Here is a 20,091-nt window from a genome sequence, read left to right on the forward strand (position 1 = left end):
ACTATCAGGTGAAAATGACTAAAACTTTGTGTGTAGGTGAACATGGAAACTTTTGTGCTTGGAATGAAATCATTATATAACTGGTTGATGTTATAGGGGTGTGCTGATCAGCAGTGTTGGTTCTAAATGTCCTAGGGTCACCCAAAACTTACAAGGTGATTGGTTTGGATTCAAGGTAAGAAATTAATGATCATTTGTTTTTGTTTTGGTGTCACCTGTCTTGGATTTCCCCCTTTCATCTGAAATATGAAATTGTGCACTAAGAATAGACTATGTATATGACCATTTTACAATTTTTATTTTAACTCTTGAAGGTCTTTTGTAACAGCATGAATACTTTACTAATACATGTAGTCACAATACTGGTATAGAACACAGAACATAGAACATATTGCCAATTAAGGGCCCACAGGGGGGTACATGAGTATGGTATAAGCAATACAGGAAACCCAAACATGTTCATACATGCAGTAAATCAATGGAGTTGCCATTTAAAAAAAGTTTAATATACAAACTAGTATATAAAATTTTATTAACCTTGTCCTTTGGGGCAAGTTGATGAAAATTCTAATTGCCCAAATTGAAATCTAGGTAGTCCATTAGTAAATGCATGATAAAAAATAAAAAAAAAGAGATTTGGTGTCTTTGGGCAAGTATTACTTAAATTTTTACCTGTCCAAATGGTAGTTTTACTTGTCCCAGTAGGAAAACCTTTAATGTCATACCCTGTAAAACATTAAATTTCAGACATCAAATTTGAAATTTGTACACTGTAGTTTTTGTTAATTGACAACCAAAACAATCAAAATTCATTAACAAATTTCTTTGATATTTTTTATTGCATTTTGAGGATGATTGACTGATTTTTGCCAACTATATCAAACTTGTCATTTCAGTTATAGTTCATACACTCACTGTAGCAATTGCTTTATTTCTGAACAGTATAAATCTCTAAATTTTAAGTGAATCATTTGACATTTGTATAATTGTATAGGGATTGACGGCAGTTTAAGTTGAATAACTTTACACAAAATGTATATATGTCCCTACTAGGAACGATTTTCAGAAGTAGTCATGTGCAACCATTATTAGTAGTTTGAGGTTTACTGACAATAAATGTCGATCACTTCTATATCCTCGTCTTAAAACTCCTCAGGTAAGATCCATTACAATGTACATCAATTTTGAACCTGGCAAGAGATTTAGCAACTATATATATAAAATTTTGATTTTTTTGAAAACAGTTATGTTTGAATATATATACATAAGTGAATAAAACAAGAACAAATGAAATAATTTTTTTTCTGAGTTTGATTCTTCATAAATTACTTTTTTTTGTCAAAAGTCTGAAATCAGGACCATTGTAGTACATGGTTTCTAACTTTCCATTTTTTTCCCTTGATGAAAATTTGTTGTACATGTATTGAATTTTTGCTTTTAATTATTCTTTTTGATTTTTTCCTAGAGTTTGCCTATCAGATTGATTATTCTTTTATTACCATTTACTTAATACAAAACTCATTGTATATCACAACAATGAATTAATGATAAGTGGGATTATCTCCCCTTAGCTTGATTTTTATCACTACTTTTGTTTAAATGAAACATAATGTCTGTATTGTTAATTTTTATGTTTTTATCTGTGATACATCTTGATTAAAATTGATTTGCTTTTCAGAAAATACACTTTTCTGTTCTATTTCAGTTATTCAAATTTCATTATCATATCATATCGAGATTATAAAGATAAATTGACATATTACATGTACATATTAACCGTACCATAATTTGTGGTTAGATTAGTGGACAACTTCAATTCATATAAAGTTATGATTATATTTTATGACTAATTATTTCGTACTTAACTTGTTTTTCTTTTACTTTTGATGCTCCATTGACATATATTATTAAATAGGATTAATTCAACGACACAATGTCAAGTGGGACAATACAGAGTCCAAAGGATGAGGCTAAACCAGTTGATAACTATAGTGGCTACCTCGAACACGACCCACAAATCGGTAAAGCTTCCCAGGGAAATGACTACAGTGGATATCTTTCACATGAACCTTATGTCAAAACATCTAATACTGATTCTAAGTTTGCCGAATACCTCCATCCATTAGCCAAGGAGTCCCTTGCCGCGGAAAATAAAACTGGAAAAGAACAGAGTCAAGTCAAATCTGCAGGAAAACCAGTCAATATGAGAGAACTTAGGTTTGATTCTGGTAAGTAAACCAGCTGTATAGAAAATAATCCACATTTTACTCAGCAACAGTTAAATACCCGAACTTCTTGGCACTGCATTCTGTGCTAATGTGAACATATGTTTTTGGTCTACAAAATTGAATTTCTAATGGGGAAAATCTAGGAAAAATTTAAACATGCAAAATATTATATTCATACTATGAATTGTATCATTTTCAGGATATTGCCAAAATTTATACCTCCCAAAAGTAATCAGGTATGACAGAATGTAAAAAATAATATAGTATTATTGCGTAAGGCTTTCCATATTGACTTAGTTATTGGTCTGAGGCTAGCCATATTGGAATGAGGTGTAGCTGAGTTTAATATGATGTATTGGATGGGTAAAAGCTGTATTGGACGGCTATATCCCATATTGGCACACTTTTGTATTTTGTATTGTATTGGCAATTTTATTACATTAGACCAATATTGGAACGTTAGTCAACAAACAATTGTAAAAACTGCTGCTTTTACATTAAATCTTTTGAGCTTAGGGGTTTCTAATACATCAATGAGTATGGCATCAAAAAGAAATACTGGTACCTGTAAAATAAAGTAATATTTCAAAACAAGGTTGGTGATAAACATGACAAGTTATAATTTTTGAAAAATAAATATTTTTAAAAGAATCAAATTCTCCCACTTTTAAATCTTTGTTCTCTTTAAACAACTCTTTTTACAGCATTCTATTTAGTGCTTGTCTATAACATGATTTTGAAGAATAAAGAAAAATAAAAAAATAAACCTACGCATCCAGTGTTTTGTAAAAGTTTAAAGGTCACTATGATAAAGATTCTTGTGCTTTACAACACTAAATGTTATTTTTCTGAAGCACAGTGACTCGATGAAAGTTATAGACATTTTAATAGCCTTATTTAACCATTATTGGCCACCTTTATTGTAATTATTCTATATGAATGAAACTGGATATTATCCAAACAAAGCTATTTAAACCAGCGGTCAGTCCTTAATTAATCGACTTGGGATATCCCACGTTACTTAATACAATAAGATTTGCGTAGGGTGAACATTGCCCTCATTCTCCAACAGGAGCCAATAAAGCTATGTAGTGAATGCCATGCATTATAACCAGTTAAATAATAGAGCTGCATGTTCTAATCAATTGTCTACTTCCTGATTAGTATCTTTTCCGTGCAAAAATTTTGTGAACTACTGGGTAAAATTCTTGTGATAAAAATTGACTACAGTTGACTGTTTATACATCATTTTAGATAAGTCAGAAAATAGAATAATATAAACAACAAAATCAATATCTGCATAAGTTAAAAAAAGGGGTAATATCATGTGATTTTCATGGACCAATACAAAACTGTATGGATGAACCTCGAATTTATTTGGAGTTATTACCAGATGAGGACTATGAAATGGAAAATCATGTTCAAATTCCACTTTTAAATGACCCACGTAAGTAGCCTTCCCCTGTATTGTTGTAAATACCACTTAAGGTAAATCGATGTTGTAATGTACATTTTTTCGATTAACGTGGTAATCAATATCTTATATCATTTTTCCATATGTAAACAAGTCAAAGTATTTATTTCTATCCATAATGTCAACTTTAAAACAGAGTTAATATACCTTTTGTACCTGGAGACCTGTATGATGTAGGTAGATCTTACCTGTGTAATACCTCTGTTGAGATGGGGTATTATCTGATCATTAGTACATGTACATTATAATCGTTGTCACAATCCATTCTTAACACATCAGTCAGAAATGTACTAAAGAAACTTGTTGATTCTATCATTCTTTTCTTTTCATTATAAAACTTACTACCTACCGGGGTAGTACTATACTGTATAGTTATATTGTTGGTCATCATCCTTTTGTTATTGGAAAAATATGAACAATTTTTTATAGTGGGAAATTTGGAAATCTTGTATTTGTAGTTAAAATGAATAATTTTATAGAGGATGTCAAGAAAAAGATGAGTAATCAACTTTTAATCAGTTAAATTTTGAAAAGAAAACTATAGCCTACCTTTGAACTACGGAGTGGAAAATTTTTTCTAGCAATTTTTTGACTAATTTGGAAACTTTTATCTTGTAAAACAGCTTTATTTCAGAATGTAAGGCAACAATATCACTGCTGTTAGATAGATAAATAGCTTTTAGTATGACCAAATCTTCTTTTTGAACTAGTGGGAGATTTTAAGCAAGTGTCTGGAGGGGTGTTTAAATATATTTGCATGAAATTTGTTTTTTATATAAATTTTCATCTCCTCAAAATCCCAATATTTTGAGAAAAGTTGTATATTATATATATTATATCCATAAATTTGGAATTTTCTGAAATTGTACCCTTGTACCCCCCCCCCCCCCCAAAAAAAAAAAAAAATGAAAAAATAAAAAATAAAAATTGAGCCTCATTCCACTCTATAATTGATTATGATCCCTCTGATAATTATCTTGGTAATTTTACTTTCATTGGACATATTGAGGCTGCATCATCTAATAACTCTTTGACCATGAAAGTTCAAGTTGATGTAATACAAACAAAAAATATTACTTTTGTCAGAGCTTTTGTTATTTCGGGCTTACTATTGCTCCCAGTTTTTAGTAAATTCCAAGTTGCTAATTTAATTTTGTTTCTTTGTACATGTTATTATGGTTAGTTCATGTTTTTTTTTGTGAGTGTTTCTTTCCCTATCTAGACTTTGTCCCTGGATTGCATTATTCTGATTTCTGCTTGGTTCCGTTGATTACTCTCTGCTATACAGTAGCAAATTTTTTTATTAAATGAAACTCAAGATATTGTCATACCCAATGGCCAAATTCAACAGTGCGGAGGCATTGACACAGTATAACTTAATCAGTTATTTACCATATTGTGGTATATGTATGAAAGATATCATTATTGTCTTTATACTGCAAAAGAATTTTCCATAGAACATGTTAAGAAAGGAAAACACCTGGCACGCCAGTCCTTGGACCCACGTCTGTCTTTAACATTGGGGGAATTGTGGTATCTTTCCCAATATGTTGCACCACTATGGTTTGTGGTCAGGTTTTCCTTATTATGGCCTGATAACCCCAGCATGTAGCATGCCAGGGATACCCAATTCCACCACCTGGGGCACACAATCCAATCTGTGGGCAGAGTGTCCTAGTCCCTGGCCAGGGTTCTGAGCACTATTTACCAGTAGTCGCCTTTTACGATAAGCTTAACGCTATTGCAGGCCATTTCTTTTGACACCCGGACCTGCACATGGCTTTGCATTTGTGTAGCCAATTATCATAATTAGATTAAATGAAAGTATATTGTGATACTGTATTTTCATTTAGATACAGTCAATGCATGTTGATTTTTCAAATAGAATGGCTGCCGTACAAGTTGATGTTCAATATGAATATGAAAGACAGCAGTTTTAGTGTATTTACATGGATCTCAAGGATTTCAGTGATTTTACACTTCTCTTTCCTATATTATTACTGTTTAGTGGATAATTTTCATGGGGTGCTAATTTTTGCATGTTTTAGCGGTGTGCCAAAAAAGCCAAATACATTTTGCTAAATATGATCTCTAGGCTTAAGTTCTTAGTGCACCACTTATAATCTGCCAAAATTTGAAAGGCTTAATTTTTTTGTATTATACATTTTTGTTCTAAAATTGCCAAATTTTACACCTGCCAAAATAACCCATGATACGGCATTGACTATCAATATACATGTTACTATCAGTTGTTATTCTGGTGCCACTTTAATGTCAGGGTTATATTTCAATTACGGCTTTTTTCAGAGTTTGATCATGTGAATAGTCATGGGTTGTTTTGTTTCTGGAAAAATGTAGTCCCAGTTCAGGACCAGGATTCATGACTTATGAGAATACTTGACTCTATTACAAATTCATTATAAGTACATACAAGTATTGTTTGGGTTGATAGTTCCAGTTAGTACAGTGAAACCTCCCTAAACCAAACCACTTTTGAACTTTAACATTGGTTTGGTTTAGACAGGTATTTGGTTGACCAAACTTCAAGATACATTAAAATTGATGTAAAGGGACATTAAAAAGTGTCTGGTTTAGACAGGTTTTTGGATTATTTAGCATTAGGTATCGACAGGTTTCACTGTATAATGAGGCTAAACTATGGTATATCCTAATTAGGCCATCTTTATTGAAGACAATGTACTTATAAAGAACTGCATAGAATAAGTATGCCCTGCATGTATACCATAAATGTTTACTTAACAAATCAAATTTAGATAATTTTAGAATACAACTAAAATAGAATGACTTAATATGAATAAAATCATCACAAGTTATTTTACAAGTATTTTACATATAGTGTGAGGGAACAGCAGATGTTGCCTTTGTCACACATAAACAATGGAAAACACTTCATTTCTGATGTTTTTCACAGATTGAAAGTTTCAAATTAAAGTAATATTAAATTAAACTACATGTATTGAAGGTATTTATAACTTTATTATAGTCTATGGAAGTTAAAGTAGGTTAAAAGAAACTTAACCATTCCTTTAGTTTTTACTAGAATACAAATTTTATATCTGCAACAGCCAAATATGTTCTATAGTCATAAATAAGGGTAACAACAAAATTACTGAACACTAATCCGATTTATAATCTAGTCAAGTCCAAAATAAATCTGACAAAATAGATATTACACCACCAGAGCAGCTGGTACCACAATGGTCCTGACTTGGTACAGGCACTTCAAACAAAATGGTGGGTTAAATCCAGGTTTTACAGCCCACTTACCCTCCCTCTTCCATTGCAGTGTGAGACTTCAGATAATGACTAACTAACAAGTGTTTTTGAATGTGTACAAAAGTTATTTCTAGTTTTCTCATACACTAAACTGCTTCTTTTGATTAAGAAAAATAAAAAAGTGGGAAGCAAACTTGAAATCTTAAAACTACAAAAAAAAAACAAAAAAAAAAAAACCAAACAAAACAAAGGAGGGGAAAATGTTTATGTTAATACATAGAATCTAGTGCTACAAATGAAAAAAAAACTATTTTCAAGATCTTCAGAGTATTAGCTAGGTACATTGGTTAAAGGTGTTGACATTTTGTACATTGCTATGGAAGTGAAGACTAGAAAATCATTACATTTTTTTCCTGTCTGCAATTGATTTCCTTTATGTATACTTCAGTAATCAAGAAGTCCTAAGTTTGGCAATTGGATCTTCCATCTGTAAATCATTTGTATGGAGATACATCTTCTATCTAAACCATTTATGGTACTTGGAGGTCTCTTATGACCTTATAAGATTTCATATCTAAGTTATAGGGAAGATGATATGTATATAATCGATATGATTGATTATTTATCTGTCTGTTTCTTTCACTAACTCCCATCCCTTTTGACAAAATGAAAAATAAAATCTTTGATACAAAAAATTCTAGAGTATGGAAAAATTGAAAATGATATAGGTTAATGTGCTTAAAAGTTTTTGTGATATGAGAAAACAGAAGTCATAAGACTTTATAGTAACAAAAAATTTAAATTTGCCTTTCTAAACCATTCCAACATTTTGGATATCAAACTTTTTATCAGCTGTATTGGGTCATTGAACTTGATTGAAATACTGATTTAAAGGAACCATTAATATTAATTAACTATGATATTATATATACATGTACATGCAGGGCATGTTTAAGCTGTAAAAATGAATCAAACCCTTAAAAGAATGTATTTTTTGCAGTGTGTAAATTTAAGTTCTTTAAGCCCTTTGACCAATCGTTATAAGCCCCTTTTAGACGGGATAATTACAGTTAATTCAACATTATCAGTGTCAAAACTTTCCTCAGGGGTCTATTGTTTATATTGATGTCCAATATAACTGTATCAACATAGACTAAACATGGTGATAAAAGTTGGGTCAGTCAGAGATAATTGTTTTTGTATAAAGTAATTCTGATTTTTATCAGTAAAACTTAAAAAAACATTTAATTCATTCAGATTAAAATCTATGACTGGAAATTTTATCTGCATAAATTTATCCAATTGGAGGTGAACATGTTTTTAAAAGGTTTCGTACATGTACTTGAATATGCATTATGATTTTTTTTGTATGCACATGACTTGATTTAAGAAGAGTGTGTGGTATATAGGAAATGGCTTTTTAACTAATTGAAATGTTAAAAATGGAAAGTATGAAAGTTCACTGTTGTAAAAGTTATACGTGGTACATTGAAATCTAGACTGATTCAATTTAGACTAGACTTGCCACATGTCTCTCTGTAATATATACATATTATTTGATTAAATATCATTACTATCAAAAAGCTGCAGCTTGATAGTGAATGAATATTTGATAGTAATTATATATTTAATAAAATAATATATATATATTACGGCGAGACTTGTGGCAAGTCTAGATTTAGACAGGCACCCAGTTTATAGTTCTAAATACATTTCAACTGATGTAAAGAGACTTTAAAAATATCTAGTTTAGACAAGTTTTCTGATTATTCAGGGTTTGGTTTAGACAAGTTTTCAGATTATTCAGGGTTTTGTTTAGACAGGTTTTCTGATTATTCAGGATTTATTTAGACAAGTTTCACTGTATTTCATCTTAAACAAGTGCCAGATTAAGCATTTTCCTTTGAACACTATTATGTACTAAAAGTCCCAATCTTATTTCGGAAGTACCTGTGGTTTTTAGATTGTGTTGAACCTCATTAAACTGTACATGTTACATTTCATCATTTGCTCGGCTGAATGATAATGGTTCTGAATAAGACCACAGTCAGAAGTGTTAAGATCTAATTTTCTACAAATTGAGTCCTTTAATTCTGGTAAATATTTCACCTGAAGCACAAGGTAAAAAATAAAATTAGAGCCCTCAATAGTCACTGGAGTATACAATAAAGATAAGGGTCAAAGTTCATAAATCTATACAAATCCACTTTATTTGATAAGCTTTTGTCAAAGTGTGCCCACAACTTACAGTAGTACAAATACCATGTAAATGGTAAACAAGTCACTCCACTACACGTGGCATTCATTTTGGTAGATTTGTTTATTTGATTTGTAGTGAAATTGACAGTTGTCGGATTTGTTGATAGTGTACTCACTGTTCCTTACTAAATCATAAATATCTGTGAATAGTTGTGTGGGTTAATCGCAGTACTGCTTGTTAAGCACATTGGTGTTATGAGAGAAGGATTTAGATTCATTTGTGATCATATTATAGCATAAAAAGCATGCCTGAGTATTATAATGATTATCGTTCAAGAAATAAAAGTGCTATTCCTTATGAAAAATGTGGTAAGTTGTTATGTGATATTAGTCATGTATGCAGCATAATTTTAGCAGGGGTGAACATAGTAAATTGTCTTACCTACTTAACAGATTCTTTAATATTTGAATTAGGTTTGTTGTATGTGTTATGGTTACCAGTTTATCAAATTACTGTAAATTTATAATTCTATTATCTAGCAAGTGAATGTTTTGTGTTTTTTTTTTTGTTTATTTTTAGGGGATGGTTGCATGTGCAGTCATTTGGTCCACCCATCGGTTAATTTTTTCAAAACATAACTGTACCCCTGAGGTGTTGTAGGGTGTGGTATCCTGAAATTTATAAAAGGGTGGATTTTTTATTAAAAAGATGAGGGGGTATGAATTGCTCAATTTTGTCCCTCTCCTATGTTCTTCGCATATGGACAAAATTTGTTTTATGCTTGTCAAGGGAGATAAGCCAATGAAAGGGTTGACAAGTTCTGAGTAGAAGCAGAAGCAAAGAGAAATATCTTTTTAGCAGTTTCTGTTTTTGTTAAATCTTCATTTTCAGGGTATTGTAGTCCTTGATTTGACATGACCTGGGTCGTTAAATAAATATAAAAGTCATGTTGCATGCAGTTAAATGAACATGTTTTAAATGAACTACCATTAAACAAACTAGGTGTGTATGTATACTCCTACTATTGTATTCACATACAGTGAATCCTGTCTAAACCAAACCCTGTAAAATGAAAAACCTGTCTAGACCAGACCTTTTTTTTTTGTTAGACTCATTATATCAGTTTGAATAGACTTTGAACCTTGGTTAACTGAAAACCTGTCTTAACTGAACCAGTTTTTAAGTCAAAAAAAAAAAAAACGGGGTGTAAACTGGATTTCATGCATCACATTCTTTTCATGTGGAAATGAAATATAAAACATATTTTTACTGAAGGATTGAAATGATGATTTAAAACAAAAATTCACTATTGTTGTTGATTATCACGAACTTATCTTTTGACCACCTGCTTCTTTTGTACTTATAAATGTGTTAAAGGTGTTTGTTATGACAATATTTTGCTGATTCACTGTGTTGATATGAATTTAACCTTTAAATTTCTAATATTTTTCAATAAACAAACTTTTCTTAGCAAAATTCTATGCTCATTTGAGAGTTTTGACTTCTTTTAAAGAGTATTGCTTCTGCACATAAGCTGAAGCAGGTGCTGGGCCAAAAGTATACATATATTCTGTAATAGAAATTTACCAAGTGTTTGCCATATAGAAGCCAACTGTGCTCATGTAAGAGTTTTCTATTATTTTGTAGAGTACTCTTCAGGAAAAATCTGAATCTTTGTGCTTGATCAATTTGTAAAGAGAATGAATATTTTTTTCTTTTTAGAAATTGACTATGCATTTTCCATATAGGAGCAATCAGTTGAAGCATACTTTCTTTTATCTGATATTTCTCAGACTAATCATTCAAAGTTTAACAAAATTCAGTCTGTGGTAAAGAGATAACCTTTTGTTATGTGTAATGTTTTGAAGTACAACTGTACTTAATTTCTTTTCATTTGGTGCATTTCTTTTTTAGTTTGCATATATAATTAAACTTATTCAGAATTAAAAAAAAATCAAACACATGGTATAAGATGTACAGCTATTTTATATATCTTACACCTCTCTTCCTAAGATTTGTTATGATAACAGCCCATTCCTGTATACATGAAGATTTTCATTTGTTATCAATTTCTAACAGAAATGTTCTTTGTTTTGATAATTGAAATAAGCTTCCACGGTCAGTCTATTTGCTCATACATCTCAAATTATTATCACATATATATCTATTATTTTGACTTGTGGTTAGCCATTTAATCAAATCATACATTAATGTAGCCAGTGGTTGGGTTAATATATTTACAATATTGACTAAGTCCTCTTGATGATGTGATCTATTTTTGACCCATATCTAACCTTAGATAATTGCTACTTACAGAAACCTTATCATATTTCATAACATCAAGAGCAGTAGCTACTTAACATTATACATGTATCTGGAAAGTGCTCAAAATTTTGAATCATCCCTTTCAGAAAATTTAGTTATTTCTATGTAAAATGAAGTGCATGACTTGTCTTTGGCCATCTCCATTTCATGGGCACTTTATGTGCAATTTAGAGTACTTATAAATATATTTGTACGTCCAAAACTTAGAAACGCTTTTAGTATTTCATATGTTATAATAATAACTTATTGAATGATGAAGTCATCACATGGGTTTTAAAACTTTATATGTGATCTGAATTGTCAAATATGTCTCTGACCACATACATCATCTGTTCCTTCTATTCCATGAACACTGAACGCTGTTTTATTAGGCTCTTCATTAAGTCAGTGCCCAACTCATGCATGAAGTTACAGGGATGGATCTAGAGGGGGTCAAGAAAATAAGGGGGTTTCAGGCTATTATTTGCTTGTTTTTGCCAAAAATTGGCATGAAATTAACAAATTTTTTCAACAAAAGAAACCCCCTTCCCCTAAATGAGGACGAATTTACCCAAGGTCAAAAGTTTGTTTTGACTCATGAGGATTAAAATTGATGGGCATGGCCAAACCAATGCTATTTGACTCTTACTGTCTAGTACACCCACATAATGGATTCAAATGTCAGGTTATCTCTTTATCATGCTGCCACCTACTACTATGTTGTAGGCTCCCTGTATGTAATTTTACTGTTTAATGACACCAGATGTATAAAAAGCAGGTTTCCTATTAAAAATAGGTCTGTATTTATTTTATTGGTTTTTTATTGTTTGTTTCCTCTCAAGGACTTGTTTTTGTTCTTCAAGGATTGGTGACTGATGGAATGTTAATTAGGAATCTGTATAATGCATTTTTCCTACCATACAAGCATACTAAATGCCTTTGTAAAAAAAAAACAATGGAGCTACTTTTGAAAGATAAAAGCTTCTAGAAACAAAAGAGAACCCTGTCTGTTAACAACACAATTATGTTTCAGAATGTCTTGACAGACTCAGTTTATTATCTTTTTATGAAGTATTGTTCTTCTACTTGTCCAAAACAGAGTAGAGTATTTGCACTGTATTCACAGTCACTTGCCAACATTTGACCCTTTTGTTTTAAAAACTTGCTTGTCTAAATTAGTCTTGAAATTGTTAGTTACTCGGTTTAATACCCCTCAAAATTGCTAGATTTTTGGGGACTTAGTCTTAACAGAAGTGCACCAAAACCATTTCAAGCTTCATCCATTGTCTGATTATGAGTTTTTATATATAAACCTAATGTGACCCAAGAAAATGTGAAATTATGGTAGCATTTTTAAATATAGGGCCTTTCTCCACTCATTTGGCTGATCAATCTGTGATTACTTTGTTGTCTCCTGTTACAAAGTGGAGGGGGACATAGAAATACTGGTGTCCCTTCGTCAGTCCATCTGTCATTTTTGGATGCAACTTCTCAGAAACCACTCAACAGATTTTGTTCAAATTTTGTAGGTTGGTTAGTCACTATATGTAGTTTATCATATTGAGCCACCATTGTGGTATGACAAATTTTACAGGAGTTATTGGGCTTTGTTGAATTGCACATCCTACATCATAGGAACACTTTGTAGATTCAATTCCTTGGACACTGCTGCTTATATGTAGTTCAAATCTTAGGAGTCTGTTATTTATAATATTTAGTTGATCAGATTGCACTCCAAGTTGATTCTACAAATTTTACAGGAGTTACAGGGATTTTGCACTTCAACTTTTTTTGCTGAGGCAGGGGACATATGGCGATGTGTAACCATCTTGTGTACTAAAAAGGCTTTTGATATTAGGTGTTTTGGTAGACAACATCAAGATAATGAGTTGCAATATCAGGGGTATTGACTTTTGACCTTGAACTTTGACCTTATGATTAAATTTTGTGGTGTTTTTTTTCTTCACTTTAATGCCTTTGCTGTAACTTTTGGCATGTGGATCGACAATAAATACCTAGTTTTACCAATTATGCATGAATTAAACTCATGCTCAAGATTTTGCTCCTGTGTCCAAGTTTTCTAGCTGGATCACTGGCCAGTTGTACATTAAGAAGCAGCAGACTTTAAACAGGAACCTATCCCCATTTAATTACCACTACTTGCAAAATATGAAACATTTATGCATACAAGTATCACTACTATATGCTATGCATTTAGTATGCAAATGTTGATATGTGATACAGGTAGTTGGTTCTTACACTTAAATGCACGTAATAAGTTTATCTAAGATAAAGCATACCCACAAAAGGAAAACCACTAAGAACAAAAAATGAAAACATGTTGTTTCTAATGAGAAATAGTTCCAAATATCACATTCATGTTTCATTATGGTCTTTACATTTGGGAAGGCCTCACATGGAATTTTCCTTCTAACTTTAAAGAGATCAATTCCATTTAAAGTTTATCTTATAACACATATTTAAAGGATACAAGAACTATGTATCAACTTGCAAAAATCTCATATCTTACATGTTTTTAAAAAATGCAAATTAAAACTTTGAAAAAAGATCTGTTATCACTCTATCATACTTTATTCTTTCAGGTGTAGCAGACCTAGAACAGTCCCCTGTCCATGGAACCCCGTCACCAGTCAACACATTTCGTCCTATCAGTACCACCAAGACTTATGACTATGCTGAGTATGGATCTCATCAGTATGAAGAACTCCCACATTCCAGGTATTTGTTTCATTATGTTTAGTAACTTCTTCATGTTATTCCTTTTGAGCTTGTCTCTATTTAACTTAGTTATATAGAAAATGTGTTAAACCTTTCAATGGATGAAATTGCGGTCATTTGTTTCAATGTTTTTTATCTTCAAAAGTAATTTCTTAATTTTCCTAGACTTAATCCAAGTGCGATGCAGATGTCTCCAGGAGGATCTACTGATTCCCGATCTTCGGATAACCACTCATCAGCTGGTACCACAGTTACAATCTCAGATGTACCATCTGATGCCGGAGACACTGCCAACATTGTCCGAAGTCAGAGCCAGAAGGATGAGGAACAGAGGTCTGTGATTGTTGTGTTGAAAAGACGAGTTAGAAACATTTATTGCTGCTATCAATATATGTGAATACTTTTTTGTGGTTAAGCAATTTGCTTTTAATTTGGTAATTATTGTTTGTAAGTGTTAAATGATTATGATTTCTGTATTAAGTTTACAGTTTATTCAAACCAAATTAAAGTTTAACTACTGTAGAGTTCTCAAGATAAGTCAGTGTCTTTTTGTATTTTTTGGAAAGAAGAAAGCAGCTTTGTCATTTACTGAGGATTCTCCTGCAAAATTCACAGTACATTATCCTTGATGAATTCCAAGATAATGCATGATTCTTTTTTTTTTTTTAAGGATTATATATTGCTATTTCAGAAAACGATACAATCCCCTGTATGATACAATGATCAACACACCACCAAATGTATACAACAAAGTTAGGGTGACACGGGAAAGCATGTTACAGACCCAGATCCGACTCCTGAGAGTGATTGTTATCATCTTAATCTTCATTTCCTGTACTTCATTGTCTCTCAGTCTGTATCTTATCATCTCAAACTCATCAGGTAAGTTTCTAAGTGTGTTTAGCCATCTTCCTCTTTTTCTTTGTTTAGCCATTCAGTCCTTCCATATTGACTTCCATGACATTACTCAATGATTCTTTAGATAAGTTTCAGTGCAACTTGCATGCAATGAAGTTTTTGTGTGACTTTGAAGATTTATTGATTTATTGATTTATTGAATGTTAACCTTAGTTTGCTGAGGTTGTTAGTTGGAGACTTAAAATTAGGGAGTACAGGGCTGTTTGGAGGTTTTGGCAAAGAGGTGCTGGGAAGGATGTGAGAGGGGTAACCTTGCTCCCATGCAGATTTTAGAATATTTTTGAAAGTTGATCAAGGAAACTATGATTCTAACGGAAATCAAAAGAATATAATCCAGGGACGAAGACCAGATACGGAAAACAGACACACACAACAAAGAACACAAAATAACCAAAATGATACATACAAACTATACAGGCAAATATTTTTTGTGTGAAATTCATATTAATGGAGCTTCACGTGAAATTCTTATGAAATTAACATGATTTTCTTGTGAAATTCACTTAACATGACTTTCATGGGAACAATTGATGTGAATTTCATGTGAACTCTGTCACAAAGTCTATTTGCTCAATTCAGATGAAAATCATGTGAAATATTATAGCCTGTGTTAACAAAAGTGAATGAGACACCCTGACTTCACAAAAAACTTGGAGCATGGACCAGGTGCACTGGTACTGTGAGGATCTTCTGCTTTTCTAGAAACATCTGCCGAGTTGCTCATAAAAAGTCTGAAAAATGAACAATTTTAGAGATTTCTGTCACTGTTTGAAATAGATTTTTATAAGTTTGATTTTACATAAATTGCAAAGGAAAGGGATGCAATTGCACCCAATGCATCCCATTCCAACAGCTTTGAAGTGTAGATCATAAACATTAAAGTTACAACGAGTTCTTTCATTCTGTTATAGAACTTTTTATCCTTTCAAAGAAAAGCCTATAAATGTACTCATTATCCCTGCTTTGTCTTTCATTGGTCTGACAAGACAAAGTAATGAATTCCTGACAAATTGCTAACTACAAAATAGATTTTAATGGCAGTTCTAGCTATTATGGTTTCCAATATTGATCTCTTGGGCATCAATTAAATCCTTCATAGCAGTTTTGTATGTTATGTAACGCTATTGATTACTATCCCACATATCAAAATTATCATGACACTCAAATTAATTAAGTGTTCGAAATTCTACAAAAAGTCAAATCATTTTTGCATCAGTATCAATGTTATTGGCCTTTTATGGTAAGCAGCGTTTTACTAAGGCAGCCGAATTAATCAAGATATCTGTAGTAAACATGTTTACAAGTTAGTATTGGAGAATATTGCTTAGTGTTCCATCTACATGAAAAGTCACTCAAACATGACTGCTGAGGCTTTTTTAACCAACTGAAGTATTAAACAATAACATTAGAGTTATTTGAAACAGTAACAAACACCAATGTGCTTTATGTGTTAACTAAAGCAAAATTTCCCCCAAAAATCGGCTGTATGCTTTTTCCCTGGAAAGTAAGATATTTCAATCCATTTTTTATCTTTCCACTGGTCAGAAATATGAGCCTCGAAGAGCTATTTCTTTTACTGTTTTGTAATATATTTTTCTAGCAAGTAGATGGTTTTGAAATCAGCTTAATTATTACTTTAAAGGATTTTCTCATCGGCATATGAAAAATCAAACTTTATCTAAACTTTCCAATCCACTGGTTTTGCTAATAAGACAAAAGACTAGATTTTAGGAAATGCCTTTTCATCATCATTATATACATCTGGAATATGGGGGTATTTCCTACATCAATGAAGCTTGAATTGGATTTTAATGATTCAATTGACATTTACAAAAATTACATCACTGGAAAGATCATTAAAACTATTGCAAAATATTATTACTAGTTTTCCTTGAGAAAAAAAAAGTAAACAAGTGCACTCCATTACAGCATCAATGTGGGATATGTAGGACGTTGACACTACTTCAGCAATTATCATTCTTCATTTGGAGATAATCCATTGTAATTGCCCATTTTACATTGTAATTTTTTACATTGTGTTTATTTTGTTCAAATATACAAACCTCACTCATCATTAGGGATGGACTATTAAGTACCATTCTGTGTAATAATCAGGCAATGGGTGGCACAATTCTCAGTTTGGTCTATTTGCCTCAAATATATTCAATACATTTAGAAAACAACTGAAAAGCTATTTAAATTTATCCTGAGGCATATGTGATGAAGACATTTTTTGACTTCTCATATAGGATAAAAGTACAAAATTTTTTTCAATATGCATTTTAACTAAAAATGACACATCAATATCTTAAAAAGGCAAACTTAACAAACACTTTGATGGTCATTTCTGGAGGTTATGATGTATAAGTGCTTGGACAATGCAATAAAATCTCTGTGTATTTTTATTCTTGTGCCACACCTTATGCACATTTTGCCTGATTCTTACACAGAATGGTACTTAAATATCATGATCTAGCTATGGTCTGATGATTATGATTTTCATGAACTACTATAGAAAAAAGATAAATTGTCAATGAAATAACCTAGAAAATATATATTTATAGCTGTTTTAGATAAAAAATATTTTGTGCTCTTTCAGATTCAACAGCCAAGAATCTCAAGACAGAAGTCTCTTCTTTAGAAAAAAGTTTAGATACTTTACAGGATAGGGTGAGTCTGATACTTCTTCCCATGCTCATTGTTCAGTGCCCTAACACAATGGAGACTTAGTGTGAGTTCCTCTGTGTGTGTTCATGTGTGTGTATGTGTGTGCATCTGTCTGCTTTTTTGTATGTTTAATGCCCCAATACAATGGAGGCTTTTATTAATAGGAGGAGTCCATTTTTGTGTGTGTATGTGTGTCTGTGCTTCTGTCTGTCCAACTTAATGTGGGTGTTACATACCCCTAAACATTGGAGGCTTTTACTTATAGTGCGAGTCCTTCTGTTTGTGTGTGCCCCAACACAATGCAGGCGTAATGTAAATTTGTGAGTCCCTCTGTGTGTTTACACCTGTCTGTATGTTCCTCTTTATGTATGTGTTTTTTTTTGGTCTGCCCCTCTCAATCTAGAGATTGTGTTTTGCTGAAATAGTTAGGGTGCTTTGAAAAAAAATAATAAACGATCATGTGATACCAATATGTAATTTTATAACATTACACAAAACAGCAAACTTCAGATTCAGAAACTGTATCACATTCTGAGATGCTAATGTCCGTGACATATTTGATTGGTCAAAATGCATTTCATGAGTACGCTGTGACAATGCAACATTGTTTCCGAAAGTGGAATTCCTGAATTGGTCCATTGCAATGAGGCCTCCTTAGATCTAATAATACCTTTTATTTTTCTAGATATCACAAGTAGAAAGTTTAATGGCGGGAAATTTGTCATTTGAACATCTTGCTCAACTTGGTCAAAAAGTAAGTACATGTATACTATAATCTATGTATTCCAGATAATCCAAAAAGGAGAAGAGGGTCTCCAGTAATTACTGGTTTTTTCTATTTAATCAACCAGACTTTTTGAACCATTTTATTTTTTACCTCTATATATACACCTTTCTCAATAATACTGGGCTAATACTGTCATCATTAATTTGTATGTTTGCAATTTTTGTGAAAATTTTAGGAACAAAATACTGAGATTATTACTATCCAAATTTGAGAATGATTAATTATATATTTTCATGTCATGTGAAGTAGACCACCCTTATATTGAAAAGTATCAAAAAGAATGTTGAGTAACAATGTTTTCATTATTTGTTTGTTTTTTTTTGGTATTATTATGTTATGTATTGATACTTTATGTTGACAGGTATTAGATCTAGAAAATTCAGTGTCATCAAATTTTACAAGCTTTGATAACAAAATTAAAGTGACAGATAAGATAGCCAATTTGAACCAAGACAGAATATTTTCAGTTCATCAGAACTATACATCTAGTCTAACATCAATGAACAACTCAGTGCAATACCAGTTAGATACCATTAGTAAAATGCCTGGACCAATGGTAGGTTACTCAAGACTAGTTTAATTATAGCACATGCAATGATGATGTTCAGGGGATAGAGTTAGTCTTTCTTTGTTTAAATGACAATTATCTGATAAATTCCTCAAGTTTGATAATGTGATTTAAACTTGCTGTTATTCTATAGGTATTTAGACCTGTGTTTGATAAAAAGTTTGAATCTTTATCTCCGGTGATTGTGATTTGAGGGAGGTAAAACCAACTCTAGATCCCCCAAACATAATCAGGGTATAAACTGACGGTTTTGGTTCACAAAAATTAAAAAAATAACAATTAGACTAGCATATAGTCATAGGAGACCATAAAAAATATGCAGCATTTTTTGCCATAACCACCTTGAGAATCATGCAAGTGTTAACAATGAGAACAATTGATGAGTAACCCATGTACCTTTTAGAGTATTGAATGAGCAAAGATAACTTGATTAAAAATATTGCTGTAAAACTCATTGTAGAAGCTTTATTTAGCATTTTCAGTGAGTATTTTTATGTTTAATTCATTTACTTGATTCATGTAGAGTAACATTATTGTATAATTTATTTTTTTTTTTTTTCAAAATTCATCTTAGGAAATATGTACATGTAAATAATTATCAATTAATCAGAAATCTTTGATGTTTTTAGGGTCCTCAAGGTGTTGGTAACCTGACAGCATGTTTTATGCAAGAGTATTCTGTAGGATCAACAAATGCCGAACAGAATACCAAAACAGCTTATTTCCCTCGTGATGAAGATCTTAAGGTATTTGATTGAGAAAGATAAGATATCAAGACATATTTATTTATTATATAGATTTCCTCCATTATTTGTTGCTTTTTTCAGCATGAATTTTAAATTTTGTGAAAGGCGTACTGATATTGAGGTTGTGAGGGGAGAAAGTCTGAAAGTGAAATTACTTAATTTATTTCACAGAGTGAATTATTCAAATTTATTACTCTGGGAACATTCAGTAAAACACTGCTAT

General features: G+C 31.7%; 1 protein-coding gene across 5 annotated transcripts in view; it reads left to right on the plus strand.

Annotated features, from left to right (window-relative positions):
• LOC148625693 (uncharacterized) overlaps nt 1–20,091 on the plus strand; it is a 23,831-nt gene continuing 3,740 nt past the window's right edge. The window contains exons 1-9 of one of the 5 annotated variants that reach the window (XM_088569386.1): nt 1–175; nt 1,916–2,228; nt 14,047–14,182; nt 14,348–14,515; nt 14,874–15,064; nt 17,700–17,770; nt 18,453–18,521; nt 18,916–19,110; nt 19,752–19,868. In XM_088569386.1, the coding sequence (XP_088425512.1) occupies nt 1,934–2,228; nt 14,047–14,182; nt 14,348–14,515; nt 14,874–15,064; nt 17,700–17,770; nt 18,453–18,521; nt 18,916–19,110; nt 19,752–19,868 (1,242 nt within the window). In that variant the 5' untranslated portion in view covers nt 1–175; nt 1,916–1,933. Of the gene's footprint in view, nt 176–992; nt 1,157–1,785; nt 2,229–3,430; nt 3,676–9,182; nt 9,508–14,046; nt 14,183–14,347; nt 14,516–14,873; nt 15,065–17,699; nt 17,771–18,452; nt 18,522–18,915; nt 19,111–19,751; nt 19,869–20,091 lie in introns of those variants that run through there. The other 4 variants (XM_088569388.1, XM_088569387.1, XM_088569389.1 and 1 more) reach the window with 4 other exon arrangements.

The sequence above is a fragment of the Perna viridis genome, chromosome 2 (genome assembly GCF_037379345.1).
Source record: "Perna viridis isolate PV_CMFRI_1.1 ecotype Kerala chromosome 2, ASM3737934v1, whole genome shotgun sequence".
NCBI classification, from domain to species: Eukaryota; Metazoa; Mollusca; class Bivalvia; order Mytilida; family Mytilidae; genus Perna; species Perna viridis.